General features: G+C 36.7%; 1 protein-coding gene across 11 annotated transcripts in view; it reads left to right on the forward strand.

The window, feature by feature from the left end:
- Positions 1-27,493, forward strand: part of GOLGA4 (golgin A4) — a 120,182-nt gene that overhangs the window by 61,250 nt on the left and 31,439 nt on the right. For all 11 annotated transcript variants that reach the window (XR_010111415.1, XM_057301684.2, XM_034956107.3 and 8 more), the window contains 6 exons: positions 7,951-8,129; positions 11,606-11,737; positions 14,276-14,431; positions 16,116-20,353; positions 20,954-21,075; positions 21,501-21,631. Coding sequence is in view for 10 of the 11 variants with exons in the window: in XM_057301684.2 (XP_057157667.1) it covers positions 7,951-8,129; positions 11,606-11,737; positions 14,276-14,431; positions 16,116-20,353; positions 20,954-21,075; positions 21,501-21,631 (4,958 nt within the window). In the remaining variant the exon portion in view is untranslated. The remainder of the gene's footprint in view (positions 1-7,950; positions 8,130-11,605; positions 11,738-14,275; positions 14,432-16,115; positions 20,354-20,953; positions 21,076-21,500; positions 21,632-27,493) is intronic.

Here is a 27,493-nt window from a genome sequence, read left to right on the forward strand (position 1 = left end):
AAATTTTCTTGGAGTCTTAAGTCTCACAAAACATCTTATTTTTGTGCATCCACACATGCCAATAAGTGAATCATGGTGCCTTTCCCAAGCCTTGTATGAACAGGACTGGGGTAAGGGCTATTTTTTTTCTTATCATGGGTACTTAGAATAAGCTTTACAAAGAAAATTCCATGTTTCTCAGGCAAAAAAAAAAAAAGTATGAATGAAAGTAGATTTTAAGTATGCCATGTTAGATAAATAATATGTACGTATTTTGGCACTAAATGAATAACTGCTGGAAAAATTTATTTTAAGTGGCTTTTAAAATGCAATTATTTAGGTCTCCAACAATGTCACTATTACTTGAAACCATCAGTAATTTAAAAACACGTTTCTTTGGTGCGGGACTATATTTCTAATTTAATCAATGTACTTAGCTTTAGCTTAATATTTTTCAACATTAGCCTGATGTTTTCAAGGTATTTGATAGATAAATATGTATGTAAAGTGTACATGAAAATTTGGGGCTGGGCGCCGTGGCTCACGCCCGAAATCCTAGCACTTTGGGAGACTGAGGTGGGTGGATTACCTGAGGTCAGGAGTTCAAGACCAGCCTGGCCAACATGGTAAACCCCATCTCTACTAAAAATATAAAAATTAGCCGGGCATGGTGGCGTGTGCCTGTAATCCCAGCTACTCTGGAGGCTGAGGCAGGAGAATCACTTGAACCTGGGAGGCAGAGGTTGCAGTGAGCCGAGATCCTGCCGTTGCACTCCAGCCTGGGCGACAAGAACGAAACTCTGTCTCAAAAAAAAAAAACGAACAAAAAGAAAAAGAAAATTCGGATAAATTGGTAAATTTTTTGAAAGTCAAAGCATAGTCAGTTTATAGAATGAATCTTGTTATATATTTTGTAGTATGGCTTAAAGTGTAGTTTTCCATTGCAAAAGTGATATTTATTAAATCTCTGTGAAGGCCATAATTTATAGATAAGCATTGCACTATCTAATTTATGCCACCGGGTGGTAGTATTTTATTTTCATTTATGTAAGCTCTAGACTAGTAGCTTTCAGACTTTTTGATCTCAGGGACCTCTTAACACTCTTAAAACTTATTGGTGATTCCAAAGAGCTTTATTTATGTGGGTTATATGTATTGATATTTACTGTATTAATAATTAAAAGTAAATTTTTTTTTTTTTTGAGACAGAGTCTCACTCTGTCGCCCAGGCTGGAGTGCAGTGGTGTGATCTCGGCTCACTGCAACCTCCGCCTCCTGGGTTCAAGCAATTCTCCTGCCTCAGCCTGCCAAGTATCTGGGACTACAGGCGTGTGCCACCACGCCCAGCTAATTTTTTGTATTTTTAGTAGAGACGGAGTTTCACTGTGTTAGCCAGGATGGTCTCAAACTCTGACCTCGTGATCTGCCCGCCTCGGCCTCCCAAAGTGCTGGGATTTCAGGCGTGAGCCACTGCGCCTGGCTAAAAGTAAAAATTTTAACAATATTTGTTTAATTCATTTTTAAAATAACAATTATAGGCCGGGTGTGGTGGCTCATGCCTGTAATCCCAGTACTTTGGGAGGCCGAGGTGGGTGGATCACTTGAGGGCCAGGGGTTTGAGAATAGCCTGGCCAACATGGTGAAACCCTGTCTCTACTAAAAATACAAAAATTAGCTGGATATGGTGGCGCATGCTTGTAGTCCCAGCTACTCGGGAAGTTGAGGCAGGAGAATTGCTTGAACCTGGGAGGTGGAGGTTGCAGTGAGCCAAGATCACGCCACTGCACTCCAGCCTGGGCGACAGAGCGAGACTCTGTTTCAAAAATAAAAATAACAATTATAGGCCGGGCGTGATGGCTCATGCCTGTAATCCCAGCACTTTGGGAGGCCGAGGCGGGCGGATTACCTGAGGTCAGGAGTTTGAGACCAGGCTGGCCAACATGGTGAACCCCGTCTCTACTGAAAATACAAAAATTAGCTGGGCATGGTGGCACACGCCTGTAATCCCAGCTACTCTGGAGGCTGAGGCAGGAGAATTGCTTGAGCCTGAGAGGCGGAGGTTGCAGTGAGCCAAGATTGTGCCATTGCACTCCAGCCTGGCTGACAGAGCGAGACTCTTGTCTCAAAACAAACACACAACAACAACAAAAAACAAACAAACAAAAAACCAGTTATAAATCCATTACATGTCAGCATAAATACTTTTTCATTCTACCTATATTTTCCAAAATAAGGTTTAGTGTGAAGAATGGCCTTGTTTTACATTTTTGTTATCTCATTGCTTGGCTTAATAAAATGCAGCTGGATTTTCATGCCTGTTTCTGCATTTAATCCGTTGTGATGTATTATTTTGGTTGAAATATGGGAAGAAAATCTACTCTTACATAGACACATATTTGGAAAAGGGAGAATCTCACAGATCCTCTGAAAGGGTCTCAAGACCCCAGGATCTTTGGACCACATATTGAGAACTGCTGCTGTAGACTTTGATTTTATTTGCCAAAGAGGCTTGATGATTCAGTGGGAATTCTGATAAAATTCTTTTTGTTGCTTTTTCTGTTAATTTGCATTTCATTCATTTTGTAGTGCATTTCATTCACTCATTTTGTTTGTTTGTTTTTGCTGGGATAAAGACAGGCATTGGCTTACTTACTCATTCTTCATGTCATTAACCAGCTTGTTAGGATCATCAGTTAATCTAGAGGTTAACAGCCTTTTCACACTTCTGCATTTTTGTTTATTTCCTACACTGGGAGTAGAAGTGGGTCTTGTTAACCATATAGTGAAGCGTTCTCTGGGGCAGTGTAACAAAATAGTAATGCTGCATGAAACCTCAGAATTCTGGCATTTCTTATTATAATTGATTAGGATGCTCAGGATGAGGAGTATCCTAAGAAGTGCTGGAGTAGCAAAAACAATGCCACATTCTTCCTAGCTGTATCTAAGGATTAGTTATTTTATTCCCTTTTCTTACTACTTCAGCTATCTTTTTGTGAAATATTTTCTTTGTCACTTAATACCTAGCATATGCTTGGCAGTTGGTAAACAGCTGCTAAGTATGTATTTGATGACTGAATGGTTGGATTATTGAGCTACAGATTGTCAACCTTTCTCATTTAACCCTTATAGAGAGCATTTGTCTATTTTTATAATTCCCATGGATGTGAGTGAACCTCATCTGAACTGGAAAGTGAGGAGCTAGCAATAAAGGGTCTGCCCTGCATTTTACTTAACTGACAGAGGATCATACTTACAGTTCATTAAAGATTGACCTAAAAGTATTTTTAAAGTGTGTGTGTGTGTTTTTTTTTTTTTTTTAAATAAAAATTGCCTGAGATACATTGAATTTTGCTTTGGAAGAACACAGTGTGTTCTTGCAACATTCTGCGGCAGTTCGTGCTTAGCCTTCCTATTGATGTGTGCCGTGACTGTGGTTTTCCCATGCACTCTTGCATGTTGGCAGAAGACTTGTCAGCTGTGACTGATGCACGCTTTATTTCTCCCCACTAACTTATCTTTTGTTGGGAATTTGAAAGATAAATTGTCTAGACATTTTGAACATACTTTTTTAGTACTTACATTAAAATCCTAGTTTCACTTTGGAAAGGGTAGGGAATTCACTTTTAGAATATTAGTAGGCTGTGGGCACCATTTCTAGGGGTTACAAGGTCAGGTGAGATGTTTCTGGATAGTAAGTAAACTCTCAGTATATCCTCTTTAAACATAGTGATGAGACTCAGTGTTGGAGGCAGATTTCCTGTGAGGAAGTGGCTTCATTTGTGATACAGTGTAGAATCCATAATGGGTTTGAAATATGTTTTCTGTGTTTGGATATTATATATATATATAAAATATAAATGCCTTTCCCCACCGCTGTTTTTGGCCACTTAACATTTCCTTAAAGCACGATGGGGAGGCGGAAAGCAGTGAGTTTTGTGTCAGAAAGAAGTATAACATACTGCATTTTGTTGAGAGTTAAAAGCCATTAGTAATTGATTGGCTCAGAAATTCTGCTTTAGTAAGAAACATTATTGCCCAATGGAGCTCGATCCATGTCAGCATTCTTAGTTTTTAAAAATATGGCAAGGTATGGATCGTTGCTTAAAGCCAATTTTAAAGTTCTATCATCAGGCTTATATATTCAAGTTGATTTAACATCTGAAGGAAAATTTGGATGCTTCAGTTACCATATGTCAATGAAAGATTTCAATGGTTTCTTTCTAGGTGTGAAATTATTTGGTTCCCTGACATGGTACTGGAAAGTGGGAGAGAGGGTTAAATTTAGATGAAAAGAACTGTGAAACCAAATCCATCCTACTTTCATCGTTGTATGATGGATAATAAGTTGACTTGGACAAACTTTTAGTGGATTAAACACTAAAATTCGACTGTATATAGAAGAATATCCTGAAATTTACTGACTAGATTAGAAAACTTAATTAGCAGAAAATTATATCTAAACAGGAACTTGTGGCATGGATTTTTTGTTGTTTGGAAAGGTGAGAACATTACATTTATTTTTTTATACTGTGCTGGATTCTGGAATTTAAAAAATGAAAACAGAAAATTCACTAGTATTGACTACATAGTTTTGTTTTATTTTACTTAATTGACAAAAGGTTTTCATTTAAACTCTTATTTTGCTGAAAGGATATCAAAACTGTCTTCAGTTTCTCCAGAGCCTGATTGAAGATATTTCTGTGAATTACTCAGAAATGCTGAGATGCAATTTTATATGCTGGATAATAATGAAAAGGGGCTGATGACATCTAAGCATTAAAAGACATTGTCATAACCTTTTTTCATTCCTCCAGCGTTTAAACCTTCAACACAAACTAATTAGGCAGTAAGCACTTTGTTTCAGAATCTTTCCCATAATTAGTCACTTTACTTGACTGATTTTTTTAAGTGAGGGAACTAATTTCTTGTTAGTAGTAAGCGTTCATTATTTCCGTATTTTCTGTATGCTTAACGTTAGAATTTATAGTAAAAGAATATGTAAAACAAAGACACCATTTTTGTTTCCAACATATTTGTATCTAAGGATTATCATCTTGGGGTTTGCAGGCAAATGCCAGTAAAGTTAGAATAGGAATCTTTTTTTTTTTTTTTGAGAGACAGGGTCTCACTTTGTCACCTAGGCTGGAGTGCAGTGGCACAATCACTGCTCACTGAAGCCTTGACCTTCCAGACTTAAGTGATCCTCCCACCTCAGCTGCTCAGAGTAGCTCAGACTACAGGTACAAGCCATGGCTCCTGGCTAATTTTTAATTTTTTTGTAGAGATGGGATTTCACTGTGTTGCCTAGGCTGGTCTTGAACTCCTGGGCTCAGGCAATCCTCCCACCTTGGCCTCCCAAAGTGCTAGAATTATAGGCATGAGCCCCCCACTGCATCTGGCAATAGGAATCTTTATAAATGATTTCAGCTAATTAATATTCCTTTGAAATTTAGACCTTATTTGAGTATCAGTTTTATACTTTGGGCATATAAAATAAATTGGATAGATTTGCTTTTCATATAAAAGATAATCACTTTGGGAGGCCAGCGTGACGGATCACGAGGTCAGGAGTTTGAGACCAGCTTGGCCAATATGGTGAAACCCTGTCTCTACTAAAAATACAGAAATTAGCCGGGTCTGGTGGCGGGCACCTGTAGTCCCAGCTACTCTGGAGGCCGAGGCAGGATAATCGCTTGAACCTGGGAGGCGGAGGTTGCAGGGAGCGGAGATCGCACCACTGCACTCTAGCTTGGGTAATAGAACGAGACTCCGTCTCAAAAGAAAAAAAAAAAGATATATGGTTGCCAGATAAATTATTTTTTAAACGATTGAGCAAACTAAGTTGCATTTCCCTGTTGTTACCAGAATTCACCCTTCTCTTGGCAATTTGCCTTTAATAAAATGCTTTAGAATAGATGTTTGTCTTCAGGTTTGCAATTCCTGTGCCCAAACCACTGTGTTAAACCAAATTGTTAATGAAAGGCTTTTTTTCTGAGCTGCCATAGGTTGAAGTTCCCACATTTCTTATACCACTGGAAGTGAAAATATTATATATGTCGGTGAACAACTGTCTCCCTGGGACATACGTTTCTTGGTAGGATTACACACCCATCTTGAAAACTGAGTTTTGTTTATAGTCTATCTCAATGGTAGAGGGAAGGCTGGAGACTACTGTGAGGACTAAAGGAAATAATCTAGGATGACAGTAGCAGTAGGATTTTCCTAGGGTATCATTATGCAAATAATGCATGTGTGTGTGTGCATGCATACATACATATACAACCCACATATATGTACACGTATACACAGGCATATACAGATCCTCCTTGACTTATGATGGGTTTAGAATTTGATAAATTCATTGCAAGTTGAAAATACCAATATCAACTTGTGAAGGGCTTATCCAGACATAACTTTATTATTAAGTGGAGGAGTGTACTGAATGAGTATTGCTTTTGCACCATTGTGAAGTTGACAAATCTAAGACCATCATAAGTCAGGGACCATCTGTATACACAAATACACGTAAACACATTCTTTTTTTTTTTTTTTTTTTTGAGACAAAAGTCTTGCTCTGTCGGCCAGGCTGGAGTGCAGTGGCACCATCTTAGCTTGCTGCAGCCTCTGTCTCCCAGACTCAAGTGATTCTACTGCCTCAGACTTCCAAGTAGCTGGGATTACAGGCGTGTGCTACCACACCAGGCTAATTTTTAGTAGAGATGGGGTTTCACCATGTTGGCCAGGCTGGTCTTGAACTCCTGACCTCAGGTAATTCACCTACCTCAGCCTCCAAAAGTGCTGGGATTACAGGTATGAGCCAATGTGCTGGGTCACACGTATGTATTTTTGGTGCCAAGTTACACACCTGTTGCACCCGTCCTATCTGATTTTGTTTGATAATGTTGAGCTGTTTGGCTTCCTTAAAGACCTGGCCAGATGCAGTGTCTCATGCCTGTAATTCCAGCACTTTGGGAGGACAAGGTGGGTGGATCACTTGAGGTCAGGAGTTTGAGACCAGCCTGAACAATATGGTGAAACCCCATCTCTACTAAAAATACAAAAATTAGCCAGGCATGGTAGTGCATGCCTGTGGTCCCAGCTACTTGGGAGGCTGAGGCAGGAGTATTGCTTGAACCCGCGAGGCAGAGGTTGCAGTGAGCTGAGATCGCACCACTGCACTCCAGCCTGGGTGACAGAGCAAGACTCCGTCTCAAACACACACACACACAGACACGAAAAAAACCTTACTACTCTAGCCAAGATGATTATTTTTGCAGAGCCTGAATTCTTCCTTATCTTACCCAAAAACTCCCTGCTGTGGTAGTGCCTTTCTATAATACTGTTGAATCAGGTAAAGATTTCTTTCCAGTCACCTGGAAACAACTCTGGTTTGAAACTTACACAAATAGTAAGTTTCATTTCAAAATATTCAGCCAGTAAATGTTTAAAAAAGAAACAAAAATCTCTGCTCTTTTATTATATAGTTAAGAAGTTTTTAAAAATAAAATATGCCTAAGAATAGTTTTTCCATTCTTAAAAGTGTCATAGTGAGTATATAATAGTATTACGTAATTATTGATGATAAGAACTTTAGAACAAACGAAAAACAATTGAAATTATACAGTACAAAAATAGGGACATATCTTCATTTCTTTAAATGTACTATCCATAAGGAAACTGGTAGAGAATGGAGAGCCTTCAGTAATTTATTTTTTCCAAACTTCTAAGCTTAGGCTCATATAAACAAGTCTTAATATCCTAATCCAGAACTCAGTGACAAATTGGTTTTGGTGACCGAACGTTTCTTGTGGCTTTGTTCAACAACTCCAGTATCTCTTGGCTTAGAACAATGATGAGTTTTTTAACCTATCCTGCTACTGCTGCTCTTAGTTCTCAAAAATTGAATGTAAAACACTTTAGCTTAATGATAATATTTCTTGAGATACTTGTTTTCTGCTGTTTTCATTATAGCTTTTGAGGAACTTGAAAAAGCTTTGAGTACAGCCCAAAAAACAGAGGAAGCACGGAGAAAACTGAAGGCAGAAATGGATGAACAAATAAAAACTATTGAAAAAACAAGTGAGGAGGAACGCATCAGTCTTCAACAGGAATTAAGTCGGGTGAAACAGGAGGTTGTTGATGTAATGAAAGTAAGAATAATTCTGTAATGAAATGGGCTACAACAAATTTGAAATTTAAGTGTATTTTTCCTTACACTCTTTGACTGTAAAGAAGAGTTTGTTTGTATTTTAGACATTGACTGTTTTCTGATATTCAGGTTGTAAAATTTTTGATAGATAAATGCATTTAATACTTAGGTAATTCTTTGGAACCTTTTAAGCTTTGCTTTCTCTCCAGTGGACTATGTTATAAACTGAGATGTGCCTTAACTGTTCTGTGGCTCCCCGACTCTTAGGCACCTTGAAGATAGGCTACTTAGCTGCTTCAGTAGCATATCCTCCAAAGAACTTGGCCAAGAAGGTACTTGCCTAATGTGTGTTGAGGGAATGAGGGAGTAAGTGACTGAGGGGCTAGATTGTTTAAATGTTTTAAAGGATCATTGTTACTTAATGTTCTGATTACTCTTAATATAGATAGACCTCACTTTAAAAGTTAGCTTTTTGGAAAGATCTCTTAGAAATTAATGAATTTTTAAAATCCCATAGATTTTCAATTTTTCAGAAATATGAACATGTCATCATCATGGCCCCTCCCTGCTCCCAGCTTCCTTCCTCACCCATTTTTTTCTGCTTTTTTTTTTTTGCTTGTTTTTCCTCCTGTCATGTTTGCCTTTCTTGCCACTTTGCTCATTTTATCCTATTTCTTTACTGACTCCCCATTTATATTCTTGATATTTGATAATGGCCACTAAAATGGCTTAAGATAAATTATAGATCTGAATAGATGAGGCTTGGATTTCAGAGTTTCAGTATGCATTTCTATAACTCATGGTAAGGTTTCTGTGCTTTTACTTATGAGTGCATAACAGGCATTGAGGGGGGCAAATTATATTTCTTTCATTTTATTCTTCCTGCTGAACTATAGGTAATTTGCAAAGCAGAAATTATTTGTGGCCAATTATTGGATATATAAGACCTTAACTATAACTGCCTGACTATATTTTAAGTTTTAAAATAGTCATATGATGTGATAAGTAGTGTTATCATGGACTCCAACAACTTAAAAATAATGTATTATTTTGAAAGGTAATAATATAGACATATGGTATAAAAATCAGAAGATATGAAGTATGTAGTGAAAAGATTCCCGTTTTCCCAAAGAAAAGTGCTGTTTTCCTTTTTGAGTATATTTCCCAGAGATAGCCTGTGTATATAATTTCTCTTCTCTGATTTTTTTTTCTTTTCCTTATAGATGGATTTATTAGGCTTTCCTTTAAATGGTATCTGGATTTTTTTTTTTAACTTAAAAACCACATGGACAATCCTGACATCGTTTTTAAAAATTTAGTTTTTTCTTTTTTTAAACACAAAAGACAGCATGTTATATAGAATGTTCTATATTTTGCTTTTCCACTTAATAATCTTTCTAGGAGATTGTTCCTTAGCCATTGGTAGTTGATAATTCATAGTGATACCCCATTTATTTTAAAGGCTGCTCAAGATTCTATTGTATGAATGTCCTGTAATTTAATCAGTTTCCTATTGATAGATATTTAGATTGTTTTCAGTTTTTGCTATTGCAAGTTATGAATTTTTTTTCTTTTTTTTTTTTTTTTTTGAGACAGAGTCTTCCTCTGTCACCAGGCTGGAGTGCAATGGTGTGATCTCAGTTCACTGCATCCTCCGCCTCCCACGTTCAAGCGATTCTCCTGCCTCAGCCTCCTGAGTAGCTGGGATTACAGGCGTGTGCCATCACGCCTGGCTAATTTTTGTATTTTTAGTAGAGATGGGGTTTCTCCATGTTGGCCAGGCTGGTCTTGAACTCCTGATCTCGGGTGATCCACCTGCCTTGGCCTCCCAAATTGTTGGGATTACAGGCGTGAGCCACTGTGCCTGGCCTGTGAATATTCTTATCCATACTTGTTCACATTTGTATTTATTTAGGGTAGATGCCTAGAAGTGGAATATTAACTCAAGCAAAGATTACATGTATTTTTAATTGTTGCCTAGTTGCTGTGAGGTCTGTGGAAGACAATTTATACCCTGACAAGCAATGTATTAGAATATGTTTCCCCCCCATAAAGATAGCATTATCTAACTTTATCTTTCCAAGTTTATGTTAAAAAAAATTATTCTAATATATATAACTCTTAGCAGTATGATAAATATTTTTTTCTATTTATTTGGCCAAATCCTTGACTCACTTTTCTATTGGGCTGTTGGTCTTTTATGGATTTATAGAAGCTCTTTGTTTATAGTGAGAATTAGCCCTTTGCACATACGTCCTTTTAGCCAAATAATTTTCTCAGTTTGTTATTTGTTGACTTTATTTACAACTTGTTTTCGCAGAAAATTTTTTTTTCCTTGTAGTTGAATTTATAAGGCTTTTCTTTAAATGCTATGTGGATTTTTTTTTTTTTTTAATTTAAAAACACATGTTCAGTCCTGAGATCAGTTTTTAAAAATTTGATTTTTTCTTCTGGCACTTTTATGGTTTCATTTTTTTTACTGTTAACATCTTTGATCCAACTGAAACTTATTTAGTGTAAGGAGTGAGGTAAGGATTCAACTTAAATTTTTCCCAGATGGCTACCAAATGGTCTCCAAATCATTTATTTAGTAATCCACATTTCTCCTTCTGATATGCCATATTATCTTTTTTTTGTAGAGACGGGGTCTGCCTGTTTTGTCCAGGCCGGTCTTGAACTCCTGGGCTCAAGCAATCCTCCTGCCTTGGCCTCCCAAAGTGCTGGGATTACAGGCATAAGCCACCATGCCCCACCCATATTATCTTTAATACACACTAAATTATTAAAGTATTAAATGTGAGTTTTTCTTTCTGCATTCTCTGTGCTGTTCTATTGCTTTGTCTGACCATGTGCAGCTGTTTACTCTAATTTTATAATATGCTATTTGGTAGCTTCTTATTATTACTCTTATTTTTTGAAATAGTGTTGGTTATTCTTGCATGTTTATTTTGTCCAGTGGGCTCCCCCATTCTGTTTTTTTTAAAAATATATATTAACTTTTTAGATTTATGTAATGAGATTTGACATTTTTATGAGATTGAGGTTTCCTATCCAAAAAAAGAACAAGGCCTGTACCTTTTAATAAATAGTACATGCCTGGAAAGCTGGCCATAATTTGATTGGTGCAGCCAGGGCGCACCTTCACCAGTGTAGTGCCCTCTCTGAGAGCATCCTTATTCCCCAGCTGTGCTCCCCTATCCTGACTTGTAGGGAACATCCCTGCAAGATGTGGAAATGGAGTCTATTGTAGCAGTAGCAGCACTTGTCTTAAAATAAGAAGAAAACTACTGGTTATTCTTTTAACTATCATGGCTTTGATGACTTTGATCTATGCAGGAAATGTGTTTTCTCTTAGGAATGTGATTTTTTCTTCTTAAAAACTTATTAGTTTGAGTAAATTATAATAGTACTATTTAGTTGTGGAGTTACATATTTTATTCTGGGTGTCCTTATATTATCTATTTGGCTCATTTTCAGAAATCCTCAGAAGAACAAATTGCTAAGCTACAGAAGCTTCATGAAAAGGAGCTGGCCAGAAAAGAGCAGGAACTGACCAAGAAGCTTCAGACCCGAGAAAGGGAATTTCAGGAGCAAATGAAAGTAGCTCTTGTAAGTGCCTTTTTTTTTTTCTGCTATAGGTATACTTCTCAGAGTTACAAAGTTATCATCCTCTCACTGTTGCATTCCAGTTGGAAGTCAGACTACTGGCAGTCTTGACATTTGGGTATAAAGAGAGGATAGAGAGTAGGCAAGCTGTCAGAGCTTATTAGCTTGGTATTGTGTGAAAATTAAATTTACTGATCTAACACACTTTCTTTTTTTTATGAGATAGAGTCTCGCTCTGTTGCCTAGGCTAGAGTGCAGTGGTGAGATCTTGGCTTGCTGTAACCTCCATAATCTCCATCTCCGTGGTTCAAGTGATTCCCCTGCCTCAGCTTCCCAAGTAGCTGGGACTACAGGTGCACACCACCAAGCTCGGCTAATTTTTATTTTTTTATTTTTGTATTTTTAGTAGAGATGGGGTTTCACCATGTTGGCCAGGCTGGTCTTGAACTCCTGACCTCAAGTGATCCACCCACATTGGCCTCCCAAAGTGTTGGGATTACAGGCGTAAGCCACCGCGCTTGGCCACACTTTCTTTTTAAAACATTTAAAAAATTTTAACAATTTCTTTCAATATTTATATTTCTCTTTCATTGTCGATGTTCAGTATAACCAACACACTTTCATTAAGCAGTTTGTTTATCCATCCCTCCCACCTGGCAGTAGGCTATGATTAGGGACAAAAAAAGGAAAAGATAGATTAATTGAAGCAGTGACTGCATAATTCAAGAAGAGAGTGCATAATTCAAGAAGAATGTCGAAAATCTCATCAGACTGAGTGTACCCAGAGCTCAAGGCTGAGAAAATTTTGGCTGACTTGCATTTTACAGAAGAAGAAATAAAAATGGCCAAGTAATTTTTATTTTAAGTGGAATAATTTCAGTACTAATTTTCAGTTCATACGATGGCTTAAAAAAGAGTTAAATTAAAAAACTTCCTGAACTAACAAAAACAACCAGAAAGCAGATTGAGATTTTTGTTGAAAGATTTTTTAAAATAGCATAATTTGAAAGTTTAAAACAAAAAATATTTTTCTTCACTTATGAAAGCCTTTTATATAAGTTGCCATAAAAAAGTGTTAGTGACAAAAATGTAATTTGTTTTTGTATGAAATTATTATCCGTAAGATAATATGTGTAACTCAAAAATGCTTTCCGTGTAAAAGGATAATAAATAGTATTTTAGATTTTAATCTTCTTTCTTACATGTATTGTTGTTTTCACTCTTAGTTGCATCTGGGGCCCCGATAATTTCTAGCAGCAGTGATTCTTGAAATGAGTTAACAAGTTCTCTACCCAGCTCTGTGGGGGCACATGGATTTACAGTATGATTGGGTGTCTGTGGTCATGAAATTTACACATATATGGGCACATATTTGTTTTCTTTGTTGATCCAGAAAAGAATTAAAGCATTTTACAAGAATTCTTAAACTGTAACAGTACAACATAAATTAAAAATAGGGGCAAGAAAGTTAAGGAACAAAGTGGGAAATAAATAGTGCTAAAAATGCCTGTCATAAGGACCTACTCTGAGTTTTCATGCTGGGGTAACTGACCTTTGGGGACACTGAGCTAGCCTTCATATACACATGCGTGGGTACCTGTGCCTGCCCTTTTCTTAATTCAGTGGACTATTAAAATTTCCTCCTTTATGGGCATATAGAGATATATTTAAAATATAGTTTACATTAAATAATATAGTATATTTAAATGGATATTTTAAAATTAATGCTATGGAAACTAGTATTTTCTTATCAACCTACTCATAACATGGTACAAAATCTTTCCTTAATTTAAGTAGTGCACTGGAGTATAGTGAACTGAAAGTATTGCAGTTGGCAATATCTGCTCTAAGCAATAGGTATGGATAAGTACACTTGTCTTAATTGGAGTTCAATTAAGAAATTAACATTTAATATGTTAATTGACTGTTAGAAGTACTGTCTAGAGCTTCTCTTCTTAAAACACTAAACACTTCAAATTGAATATTGATACATGAAAGGACAATCAGAGAAGCTTTTCAGGATTGATGGGGTGGTAGAGCCAATGTAGCTTTGTTTCATAGATATTGTCTTGATCTTCCCCATATATTAACAAGTAATCTTCTGATTTCAGTTTGATTTTCCATGTGGGGTCTCTTTCTAAATGAGATATTCTCACAAACTGTATAAACTTAAAATCTGGTTTCTAGACTTAGAGTAGAAATATCAAACTCTGGAGTGTAGAGATGAGGTAGTAGCAATTGTATGACCTTTCACATTCAGCAGTGTTTTGTAAAACAGTTAAGTAGTGGAAAAATAGCAGACATAGTGGGGTTATTGGAACAAAATTTTTCATATCAGTAGTAATTGTGGCAATTACCCCACTGGAAAAGCCGTAGTGCGTTGTTTCTGCAGACTAGAGCATGGGAGGAGAGAGATGATGACGTTACCTATCCAACAGGGCTGGGTGCAGATCAAAAGAAATGAATGATTCCTGGGGAAGTACTTTGCAAATGCTGAAGATTTATGTGCGTTTAAGGTGGTATTAATTATTTTTGGCACAGGAAAAGAGTCAATCAGAATATCTGAAGATCAGCCAAGAAAAAGAACAGCAAGAATCTTTGGCCCTAGAAGAGTTAGAGTTGCAGAAAAAAGCAATCCTCACAGAAAGTGAAAATAAACTTCGGGACCTTCAGCAAGAAGCAGAGACTTACAGAACTGTAAGTTTTAATAATATTCAGATTCTGGAGTTGTGAAATTATTTGCATATGAAAATTTGTTGTCTCTAGTCAGTATAAAGTTTCGAAGATTACTGGATTAGATTTATGTATACATGCCCTTCATTTTTAGATAGTGTGAGCTATGCATGGGAGTGGATTTGGCTTTAGGCTCTGTGTTTATTACATGGTGCTCCTGGTTCTGCCTTTAGCTGGCTGTATTTCTGTCAGCCACTCAGTCTGCTGCTTTTCACTGACCCTGCAGCATCTCCATTGCATACTCACCCTTGATGTCTAGGAAGTGGGCTCATTTTGTAGGCAATACTTGCCCTGGCACCTTTCTGCTTGTCCAGGTTTATCTTATGCCATGTCCTGAACGTAATCCAGCCTCTGCTTATATCACAGTTTAATTACACTAGTGTGTTGCTTTTGCATTTGGTTTCCCCAGTTTTTCCATACTAAACATAGTCCTGTAATGAACATATTTGTGTGTATGTCCCAGAGTGTACGTTTTTTTAAAGGCCCTGTCTGACCCTTTCCTTAGCAGTATTTGAAATGTACAACCTGTTTTGAAAACTAACTGATATTTAGACTTGTTAGCTTTTTTGCTCTGATTTAGATAGTAAAACAGTCATACTTCTTACTTATAGTTCTAAACCATGCTTAATTTTTCCATCACTAACACTTACAAAAGGTTCCATGGTGGGTGAAATGGACACTTAGGAGGCCTAGATCTTCCACTTGTTAGATTTTTAAATTAATTGTACTTTAATTTCGTCACCTGTCACATGAAGAGATTAGATTCAGTAATTCCTTAGGATCCTAGGACCTTTCCAGCTCTGACATTCTGTGGCTCTGCCTTATTTAACTCCTTCAGAGTCAAAATTACATTTTCATGAGATAATAGTAATCTTTGTTAAAATTCATGTAAGTTCCTTCTTTTTGAAAAAAGAAAGAACCTTCCAAATGATAATTTTGAAGGTGGAAAAATCATACATTCTTTTTCTTCTAAAATTATGAGAATAATAAAATACCATGTAGGCCTTAAAAATTGGAAAAAACCCCAATCTTCCTACCAGAAGTTACTGTTATCAATTTTATGGTTTATTTCTTTTTACTATCCAGTTAAAGTATTATTGAAAATGTAGGTAGCTGAAAAGGTTCCCCAAGTAAATAGAAAGAATCTGAAAGTATGAGTTGGGTTAAACATGTAATCTTTTCTTTTCTTTTTTTTTTTTTTTTCCAAGACAGAGTCTGGCTTTGTTGCCCAAGCTGGAGTGTAGTGGCATGATCTCGGCTCACTGCAGCCTCTGCCTCCTGGGTTCAAGGGATTCCCCAACCTCAGCCTCCCGAGTAGCTGGGACTACAGCCGCATGCTACCATGCCCGGCTAATTTTTGTATGTTTTGGTAGAGACAGGGCTTTGCCATGTTGGTCAGGCTGGGTCTCAAACTCCCGGCTTCAAGTGATCTGCTCACCTCGGCCTCCCAAACTGTTGGGCTGTGCCTGGCCATAATCTTTTCTTTGTTATATGATTCCTTTAGTAATTGAGCATAGATTCTTTGTCTTTTCTAGTGTTTGGTATGATAATTTTCATCTTCAGGTAGGTGGTAGACATCATGTCTGTGTATCATTGCTAGTAGACAAGTACGTACTTTAATAAAAATGCATCTGTTTTTAATTAACAGAGAATTCTTGAATTGGAAAGTTCTTTGGAAAAAAGCTTACAAGAAAACAAAAATCAGTCAAAAGATTTGGCTGTCCATCTGGAAGCTGAAAAAAATAAGCACAATAAGGAGATTACAGTCATGATTGAAAAACACAAGACAGAATTGGAAAGCCTTAAGCATCAGCAGGATGCCCTTTGGACTGAAAAACTCCAAGTCTTAAAGCAACAATATCAGACTGAAATGGAAAAACTTAGGGAAAAGTGTGAACAAGAAAAAGAAACATTGTTGAAAGACAAAGAGATTATCTTCCAGGCCCACATAGAAGAAATGAATGAAAAGACTTTAGAAAAGCTTGATGTGAAGCAAACAGAACTAGAATCATTATCTTCTGAACTGTCAGAAGTATTAAAAGCCCGTCACAAACTAGAAGAGGAACTTTCTGTTCTGAAAGATCAAACAGATAAAATGAAGCAGGAATTAGAGGCCAAGATGGATGAACAGAAAAATCATCACCAGCAGCAAGTTGACAGTATCATTAAAGAACACGAGGTATCTATCCAGAGGACTGAGAAGGCATTAAAAGATCAAATTAATCAACTTGAGCTTCTCTTGAAGGAAAGGGACAAGCATTTGAAAGAGCATCAGGCTCATGTAGAAAATTTAGAGGCAGATATTAAAAGGTCTGAAGGGGAACTCCAGCAGGCATCTGCTAAGCTGGACGTTTTTCAGTCTTACCAGAGTGCCACACATGAGCAGACAAAAGCATATGAGGAACAGTTGGCCCAATTGCAGCAGAAGTTGTTGGATTTGGAAACAGAAAGAATCCTTCTTACCAAACAGGTTGCTGAAGTTGAAGCACAAAACAAAGATGTTTGTACTGAGTTAGATGCTCACAAAATCCAGGTGCAGGACTTAATGCAGCAACTTGAAAAACAAAATAGTGAAATGGAGCAAAAAGTAAAATCTTTAACCCAAGTCTATGAGTCCAAACTTGAAGATGGTAACAAAGAACAGGAACAGACAAAGCAAATCTTGGTGGAAAAGGAAAATATGATTTTACAAATGAGAGAAGGACAGAAGAAAGAAATTGAGATACTCACACAGAAATTGTCAGCCAAGGAGGACAGTATTCATATTTTGAATGAGGAATATGAAACCAAATTTAAAAACCAAGAAAAAAAGATGGAAAAGGTTAAGCAGAAAGCAAAGGAGATGCAAGAAACGTTAAAGAAAAAATTACTGGATCAGGAAGCCAAACTTAAGAAAGAGCTTGAAAATACTGCTCTAGAGCTTAGTCAGAAAGAAAAACAGTTTAATGCCAAAATGCTGGAAATGGCACAGGCTAACTCAGCTGGAATCAGTGATGCAGTGTCAAGACTGGAAACAAACCAAAAAGAACAAATAGAAAGTCTTATTGAGGTTCATCGACGAGAACTCAATGATGTCATATCAATCTGGGAAAAGAAACTTAATCAGCAAGCTGAAGAACTTCAGGAAATACATGAAATCCAATTACAGGAAAAAGAACAAGAGGTAGCAGAACTGAAACAAAAGATCCTCCTATTTGGGTGTGAAAAAGAAGAGATGAACAAGGAAATAACATGGCTGAAGGAAGAAGGTGTTAAGCAGGATACAACATTAAATGAATTACAGGAACAGTTAAAGCAGAAGTCTGCCCATGTGAATTCTCTTGCACAAGATGAAACTAAACTGAAAGCTCATCTTGAAAAGCTGGAGGTTGACTTGAATAAGTCTTTGAAGGAAAATACTTTTCTTCAAGAGCAGCTAGTTGAACTGAAGATGCTGGCAGAAGAAGATAAGCGGAAGGTTTCTGAGTTGACTAGCAAGTTGAAAACCACAGATGAAGAATTCCAGAGTTTGAAATCTTCACATGAAAGAAGTAACAAAAGCCTAGAGGACAAGAGCTTGGAATTTAAAAAACTGTCCGAGGAACTAGCGATTCAGCTAGATATTTGCTGTAAGAAAACCGAAGCCTTATTAGAAGCTAAAACAAATGAGCTAATCAACATTAGTAGTAGTAAAACTAATGCCATTCTTTCTAGGATTTCTCATTGTCAGCACCGTACAACTAAAGTTAAGGAGGCACTGTTAATTAAAACTTGCACAGTTTCTGAATTAGAAGCACAACTTAGACAGTTGACAGAGGAGCAAAATACACTAAGTATTTCTTTTCAACAGGCTACTCATCAGTTAGAAGAAAAAGAAAATCAAATTAAGAGCATGAAGGCTGATATTGAAAGTCTTGTAACAGAAAAAGAAGCCTTACAGAAGGAAGGAGGCAATCAGCAACAGGCTGCTTCTGAAAAGGAGTCTTGTATAACACAGTTGAAGAAAGAGTTATCTGAAAACATCAATGCTGTCACATTGCTGAAAGAAGAGCTTAAAGAAAAAAAAGTTGAGATTAGCAGTCTTAGTAAACAACTAACTGATTTGAATGTTCAGCTTCAAAATAGCATCAGCCTATCCGAAAAAGAAGCAGCCATTTCATCACTAAGAAAGCAGTATGATGAAGAAAAATGTGAATTGCTGGATCAGGTGCAAGATTTATCTTTGAAAGTTGACACTCTGAGTAAAGAGAAAATTTCTGCTCTTGAGCAGGTAGATGACTGGTCCAATAAATTCTCAGAATGGAAGAAGAAAGCACAGTCAAGATTTACACAGCATCAAAACACTGTTAAAGAATTGCAGATCCAGCTTGAGTTAAAATCAAAGGAAGCTTATGAAAAGGATGAGCAGATAAATTTATTGAAGGAAGACCTTGATCAGCAAAATAAAAGATTTGATTGTTTAAAGGGTGAAATGGAAGACAAGAAGAGCAAGATGGAGAAAAAGGAGTCTAATTTAGAAACAGAGTTAAAGTCTCAAACAGCAAGAGTTATGGAATTAGAGGACCATATTACCCAGAAAACTATTGAAATAGAGTCCTTAAATGAAGTTCTTAAAAATTACAATCAACAAAAGGATATTGAACACAAAGAATTGGTTCAGAAACTTCAACATTTTCAAGAGTTAGGAGAAGAAAAGGACAACAGGGTTAAAGAAGCTGAAGAAAAAATCTTAACACTTGAAAACCAAGTTTATTCCATGAAAGCTGAACTTGAAACTAAGAAGAAAGAATTAGAACATGTGAATTTAAGTGTGAAAAGCAAAGAGGAGGAGTTAAAGGCATTGGAAGATAGGCTTGAGTCAGAAAGTGCTGCAAAATTAGCAGAGTTGAAGAGAAAAGCTGAACAAAAAATTGCTGCCATTAAGAAGCAGTTGTTATCTCAAATGGAAGAGAAAGAAGAACAGTATAAAAAAGGTACAGAAAGCCATTTGAGTGAGCTAAATACAAAATTGCAGGAAAGAGAAAGGGAAGTTCACATCTTGGAAGAAAAACTTAAGTCAGTGGAAAGTTCACAGTCAGAAACATTAATTGTACCCAGATCAGCAAAAAATGTGGCAGCATATACTGAACAAGAAGAAGCAGATTCCCAAGGCTGTGTGCAGAAGGCATATGAAGAAAAAATCAGTGTTTTACAAAGAAACTTAACTGAAAAAGAAAAGCTATTGCAGAGGGTAGGGCAGGAAAAAGAAGAGACAGTTTCTTCTCATTTTGAAATGCGATGCCAATACCAGGAGCTCTTAATAAAGCTAGAACATGCTGAGGCAAAGCAACATGAAGATCAAATTATGATAGGTCATCTTCAAGAGGAGCTTGAAGAAAAAAACAAGAAATATTCCTTGATAGTAGCCCAGCATGTGGAAAAAGAAGGAGGTAAAAATAACATACAGGCAAAGCAAAACTTGGAAAATGTGTTTGACGATGTCCAGAAAACCCTCCAGGAGAAGGAACTAACCTGTCAGATCTTGGAGCAAAAGATAAAAGAGCTGGATTCCTGCTTAGTAAGACAGAAAGAAGTACATAGAGTTGAAATGGAAGAGTTGACCTCAAAATATGAAAAATTACAGGCTTTACAACAGATGGATGGAAGAAATAAACCCACAGAACTTTTGGAAGAAAACACTGAAGAAAAGTCCAAATCACATTTGGTCCAACCCAAATTGCTTAGTAACATGGAAGCCCAGCACAGTGATCTGGAGTTTAAATTAGCCGGGGCAGAACGGGAGAAACAGAAACTGGGCAAGGAGATTGTTAGATTGCAGAAAGACCTTCGAATGTTGAGAAAGGAGCATCAGCAAGAATTGGAAATACTAAAGAAAGAATATGATCAAGAAAGGGAAGAGAAAATCAAGTAAGTTTTATTTCAGCTTGAATATTTTTATGGCAGTCCTTCTTAAGTCTCCTTTTTTTTTGTGCCTAATAGTTATTTTAAATTATTTGGATAAGTTTCACCAACCCAAAATATTAAACATAAATCCAATATGTTAAATATGAGGAGAAATAAAAACATTTTAGGGCAAGTGGCAGTGTTATTCCATGTCCATTTAGGAGAGAAAAACCTTTTCTTGCATATAAGATTCTGGTTATTAGGGACATATCCAAGTAATTATTTTCTTTTTGTTTTGTTGTTTTTAGTATTAGCATTATTATTATATAACATAGATGTGTTTTGAAAAAAAAATTAAAGTGGAAAACAAAAATTCTCTGGTCCCCAGGACCACTCCTTAGAGGTAATCATAGTTGATATGTACCTGGACACACACACACACACACACACACACACACACACACACACTCTCTCTCTCTCTCTCTCTCTCTCTCTCTCTCTCTCTCTCTCAAAAATGTTTTCATACAATGAACTCATACTGTATGCACTGTTTTAAAGACCAGGTAGCTCCTTGCAGCTTGTTCTTTGTGTGGCAGCAGTTAACGGTACATTTTTATTACTCAGACAGGAGCAGGAAGATTTTGAACTGAAGCACAATTCCACATTAAAACAGCTGATGAGGGAGTTTAATACACAGCTGGCACAAAAGGAACAAGAGCTGGAAATGACCATAAAAGAAACTATCAGTAAGTAAAATTAAGTTCCATAGGGAACAATTATATCAGCAGAGGCTATAATTTAAGCTTATCATTTTTGCAGTGGTGGTAAGTGCATTAAGTCACTAAACTGGGGAAGAAATAATCCTTGCCCAATAACATTCTCTAATGGGAACCTGCCCTGCTTGGCAGTGACTTACATTAAGGAGAGGGGGAGCAGGTAAAACAATCTGAAAGTATTAGCTAATTAATTACTTTGTAAAGACACTTTTGCTCAGGGAGAGGATACATTTGATCACTGTTGAGCTAGATGTCTCATTAAACATCTTAAAATGCTTATATAAAATTAAATTTCATCAAAATTAATTGGAATGAGAGTTGTTACTGAAATTGAGATATAAATATTAGCTCTTGACTAATGTGTTTTCTTGTGTGTGTCCATTTTTATTTATTAGATAAGGCCCAGGAGGTGGAGGCTGAACTTTTAGAAAGCCATCAAGAAGAGACAAATCAGTTACTTAAAAAAATTGCCGAGAAAGATGATGATCTAAAACGAACAGCCAGAAGATATGAAGAAATCCTTGATGTTTGTACCTTATTTCTTCTCTCTCACTTTTGAAATTTAGCTGTAATAGATTTCATGGTAGTGCCAAAGATTTCCTTTTCAAATGTGTTTTTTGAACGAAAAGGGTTTTTTTTTTGACTCAATATTATTCAAATTAGTACTGTTATATGCAGATTTATAAAGTTGAGTTGATTTCTGCCAGGATTGTAGTTTCCTGATGAGATTCTGCTAACTAGGCAGCACAGTCCCCTTGCTAGTATTGAAGCAACAGTAGATACTAAAAGGAAGAATAGATTCTTTCCCATCTGCCTTACAGATTCTGACTGAACTGTGAGGGGAACCAGACTAAGAATCAAGACCTTGTGCTTCGGTGAAGTCTAAGTAATGGGATAGTGAGTGTGTATTTAAATGTGGCTGCTTAACTTAGCTGGAATCTTTCTGGGAGGGACAATCAACTTTACTCTTATCTCTACCCAGTATGTGGAGGTTGATTGGTCTCAAGAGAAGAAAGCTGGGAAAAAATGGAATGCATAAGCCAAATCTTTTATATTTAGTGGAAGGTTATTTCAAAATACTTACTCTACTAATGCCATGTTGCAATTCACAGAATATGCCACTAATGCATTGCCATTAGCAAAATAAGATAAGCCATGAAGATACACCATGAAGATAAATCATAAATGCTAGTTAGTACTTTGGACTAACATTTGAAAATGTTTTCAAATGTAATACAATATAAATTGTTCTTGGTTGGGTTACAGATTCTGTAGTTGCTCTAAGCCTTATTTCACTATATGCTAAGAATCTTTTGGTGATTAAGAATTCATAAATCAAAGAATCATACCTCAGCTGACTATGTCAGCAGAAGTCTGAGTCGGGAACAGATTCTAATAATTATTTTAAATGTAATTGAAATGGCTAGAATTCCAAGATATAACACATGCCTATAAATGCCACCTTTTATAATTCTTGAGCTTTATATGTCATTATGAAAAGATTTAAATAATTTCACATTTTCTTATACTTCCATAGAGGATATATGTGCTAAATGAAAAAAAAAAAAGTATTATTTCTTGAATTCCTAGAGAATGTTGGAAGATACAGTAAAGCTAGTTTAGTTCTACTTTTTTTTTTTCCTGTTTTTGTTTTTCAGAAGGAAAAGCCAGTTCAGTGTAGTTAAGTAATTTCCCTAAAACTACATAGTGGTAGAGCAGTGATTCTTCATTAGCTTTACACATTTTATAAAAAAAGACTTCTTCCTAAGAAAGGAACTTAGAGAAGGCAGTTATTTATCATGGATAATTAAGTCAGGGAGATTCATTTGCAGGGAGTAAATTGTGCCATAGCTCTAGAATTCCCTTTTGTGAACTATTTCTTTGTCTTGGGATGTGTGGGGTAGCAGATGGTAGACTTTTCTAGAGTCATGACAGACCTTTTAGGGAGAAGGGTGAGGGAACAGAGAGACAGGTTACCGTATACCCTTTGACATGGTTCCTCCTTAAAAATCTGCTGTATTTTAGGGAAGTTAATGAAATTGTCCTTCAAGCTTCAGGCTTTGAGTAGTACAGCAAGTGGACAGGAAGTGGAGGGTGGGCAAGGGAGTGGCGTGGACTCTTTTCCAAGTTCCTTCCTGTGCCTTGGACCAGCACTGCCATTGGAAATATAATGCAAGCCGGCCAGGCACGGTGGCTCATGCCTGTAATTCCAGCACTTTGGGAGGCCAAGGCGGGTGGATCACCTGAAGTCAGGAGTTCAAGACCAGCCTGGCCAACATGGTGAAACTCCATCTCTACTAAAAATAAAAAAAATTAGCCAGGTGTGGTGGCATGTGCTTGTAATCCCAGCTACTCAGGAGGATGAGGCAGGAGAATCGCTTGAACCTGGAAGGTGGAAGTTGCAGTGAGCCGAGATTGTGCCACTGCACTCCAGCCTGGGCGACAGAGTGAGACTCCGTCTCAAAAAAAAAAAAAAATGCAAGCCACAAATATGAGCCATATTGTAATTTAAAGTTTTCTAGTAGCCACATTTAAAAAAAAAGGAAACAGGTGAACTTAATTTTAATAATATATGCTACCAATGCGATATAACCAAAGTACTATCATTTCAACATGTAGTCAATATTAAAAATATATACATACATATAAATTCTTTGAAATTCACTGTGTTTTTACATTTCATCTCAATTTGGAAAGCAACATTTCAAGTTCTCACTAGCCACAGTTTTAGGGTAGCTAGTGCCTGCTGTATTGAATAGTGTAGCCTTAGACTTTCAACTGTTAGGACTAGGGCTGACTTTGTAATTAAATAGCCAGTCCCCATCCAGACATCCCCAGATGTACTTTATCCCAAAGAAATTTTTAAAAAAATGCAAATACTACTAAAAAGGGCTATTAGCAATTCTCAGCAAACACCATATTGCTTTGATTCAAATCCATATTCTCTGTGATTCTCCCATTTAAAAATTTCTGGGATTGGAGTTTCATATGGGATTTGTATGTATTATGTAGTAGTGTTTTTTTACCCTTTCTTAAAAGCTATTATCAGATTGATGATTTGTCTCAGTGATGACATTGTAGAATGCTGCATTTTTGTCACCTATTAAAATAATTATGTGATTTGTTAATAGCAAGTTTGACCACAGGGACATTTTCATTTTTCTACCTTGAATGACATTCTTACCATTCCTCCATTTGAAGAAGCTGGAAACTTTTGACATCTTTAATTCCCACTTCCTGTGTCTCTAAACACCATACACATATATATTAATGTACCTATTTTGTCATTAAATCTGCTTCTCTCCCCAGCACAATTACCTGACATATAACGGGCTCACAGGATATGGTTTGAAACATCCTGAGAATCATGTTGCTTGTTCCTCTCCTCTGAACTCCACTGCTGCCACCACAGTCTGTGCTACCATTTTTTCATCTGGCCCGATCTGTTGTATTAATGTCCTACCTAGTCCCCTTACTGCAGTCCTTTTTCCCTAACATAGTCATCTGTCTGTCAGAGTTATTTTCTGTCTGGAAACAAAGGTGTGATTTATTACTTCTCCTCCTAAATATGTGCAGTGGTTTCCCATTGTCACAGTGATACCTCGTCTAGTTTGGTCTGTGTTCCAGCCAAACTCAACCATAGCTTGTTCTTCACTGTGTGTTTCCTTTGTACATGCTTTTCTGTGTGCCTAAAGTCACATTCTCAAGCTTCATAAGTTAATGCAAGCGTTACCATCTCTCTTTTGGCTAAAAAAAGGTCGGGGCAGCGGGGGTGGTGTGGTGCATGGCCACGCCCAGTGGCTTATGCCTGTCATCCCAACACTTTGGGAGGCTGAGGCAGGAGGATTGCTTGAGCTTGGGAGGTCAATGCTGCACTGAGCTATGAACGTGCCTCTGCATTTCAGCCTGGGTGGCAGAGTGAGGCCCTGTCTCAAAAGAAAAACAACAAAAAAAATTAAATAAAATTTTTAAATTTAATTTTTATTTAGAAAAATTTTGAATCAAATGTATTCACATGGCTTAAAGATTAAAATAATATTAAAAAGTATTCTTGAAGGCGGTATACGTGTATAATGAAAATTGTACCCATTCCTCCTGTGTTCTGTGTCCTCTCCCTCTTCTCCCTCCACCAGCAACCATTAGTTTCTTATACTCCAGTGTTTCATTATGTAAACAAGCAAAAATGAAATATATTCTTATTTTTTATTTTTTCCCCTTTCCTACTCAAAAGGTAGCTTTTTGAATATACTTTTCTATGTCATTTTTTCACTTGTTCTTTTTTTTTTGAAACCTCTTAAATGTAATTAATTGCATCTGTGTTCCTTGTTACTCATATATATTTGTTACTTATGTGATTTTTGTCATATACACATGCGTGTAGGAGTGTATTAATGAATCTGTCCTCTCCCTTAGACTATAAGCATCACTCTGGAGAAGAGATTTTGTTCTTCTCTAGTCGTGAGAATCTGGCCCAGTGCCTGGCACATACGAGCACTTGATAAATTTGAAGGAGGCGACACATGGTAGGCAGGGAAGAATTCATTTGGGAGAAGGGCATGGTGACTTGCAAGTTGGAGACTCACAAGTAGGGGTGCTTACCAAATAGCCTAATCCCAATCTCAGAGCAGTCCCACTTGCAGAGTAGCTCGTAAGGCTATATTAGATACAAAATTGGTTTCTTTTTAACATTGACTGTATTTTAGTGATTTTGTTTTGGCATAATAACTAGTCTTCAAAACATAACCTGTCATGTATATACATAAAGATTCAACTTAGTTTTTCTTAGTGTTTTTACTTCAAAGCAACAATATACTTTTTTTTAATCTTAAAATAAGACTAGAAGGCTTTTATAAAGGAAATTACATAACTGTTCCTTAAATTAGAAATGACACATCAAAGATTCTTTTCTAATTATTGGGGGGGGCTTGCTTTAGATTAGTATCCCACAGATGTCAAAGGAAATGTCAGACGTAGCTAATTGTCATATTAGAAACTGAGCCTGACTAAATAAGTAGCTATAGAGGTTATTCTTTCAAACAAGGCTAAACCACATTGACACAGCCATACAAGAAATGTCAACAAACCAAGACAGAGAGCAGTGATGCATTTACAACAATTTTCGGTTGATGGTGTTTTAGAGGTGGAGGCCAAATTCACGTGTGCCTCAGTGGGAAGATATCTAAGATATCTAAGGATATCTAGTAGAGATCTCTGCTGTACTTATGTTGAGAAAAGGGATTTGTTTTTGCAATTAAGTCTAAGAAAATTTCATGACAAGTGGTATTTAAAATTAGATTTTCTAAATGTCGTATGATTCATTGCCTTATTTTGTGCCATAGGGCCTAACTGTGTTTGCATTTGTTTTTGAGAATGGTGTTTCTGTTTTTGGTAAGTCAATGTCTATTAAATCAGATACCTGTTTGTGGTTATTTTTCCTGTTAAGTCTCTTGCTCAGCAAACACTTGCCCTCATTACTCAAATCAGATCAATATTCCAATTCCAAATATTATTTTAGCACAAAGGTTATTGCAGGGTTTATAAGAATAAAGAGAAGTCTGGGTTGCCCTGTACAATAAATCATGGCAATGACCAAGACAAATGAAGGAATGTAAGGATGGAAAACAGCCTTTTACCAGGGCAGTCAAGACAAGAGAGGACAATTTGTATGCCAAATTTTATAAGTAGGAATATTGGATCAGTAAGTCTCATATTGCTCTAATTCAGCCTCGTCTGTTTTTTGCAGTTTGAGACAAAGGAAGTCATTACATTGATTACCAGCACGTTGGACAGTAACTCATTTTTTTTTTCAAAAATAGATTTTAGTAGAACATTTTACCTCAGAGAACAACTGGTGGGGGTAAATATATAGGAGATGTGCAGCCTTGTCAAATTAGGACAAAGGACCATCTGTTGATTTACACAGCCTAACTAAAGAGGGTGAGAAAAACTGAAAACCCCATAACTTCTGTGATCAGTAAATTGCCATCTGGTTGGGTAGTGCTCTGTATAAAAATACCTACTACTTTATTTTAATGACTAGTTTCTAGAAATCAAATTCCAATGTAGAAAATGCTGAAGTCTTAAAACACAGGATACGTATTGTAGTTCTATCACAATTCTGTTATATATCTAATTGTTGCTTAAACCTGGGAACCCTAGTTTAAGGGGAAATAAACAGCTTGATGAGCTTTTTGGGATGAGGAGAGAGGGAGTGAGGGTGAGAAAAATGATATCCTAGGAATAATGAGCATTGGAAAGGGCTTGGAGTTTAAAGTGAGGCATGAAGGAAAGTGTTTAGAGCACAATAATGAATTAAAATAAAAACAGTAGTGTGTGTCTCAAAAACTTAAATGTTTATTTCCCTACAGAGGTAGTTTTCTCTATACCA

The sequence above is a fragment of the Pan paniscus genome, chromosome 2 (assembly GCF_029289425.2).
Source record: "Pan paniscus chromosome 2, NHGRI_mPanPan1-v2.0_pri, whole genome shotgun sequence".
NCBI classification, from domain to species: Eukaryota; Metazoa; Chordata; class Mammalia; order Primates; family Hominidae; genus Pan; species Pan paniscus.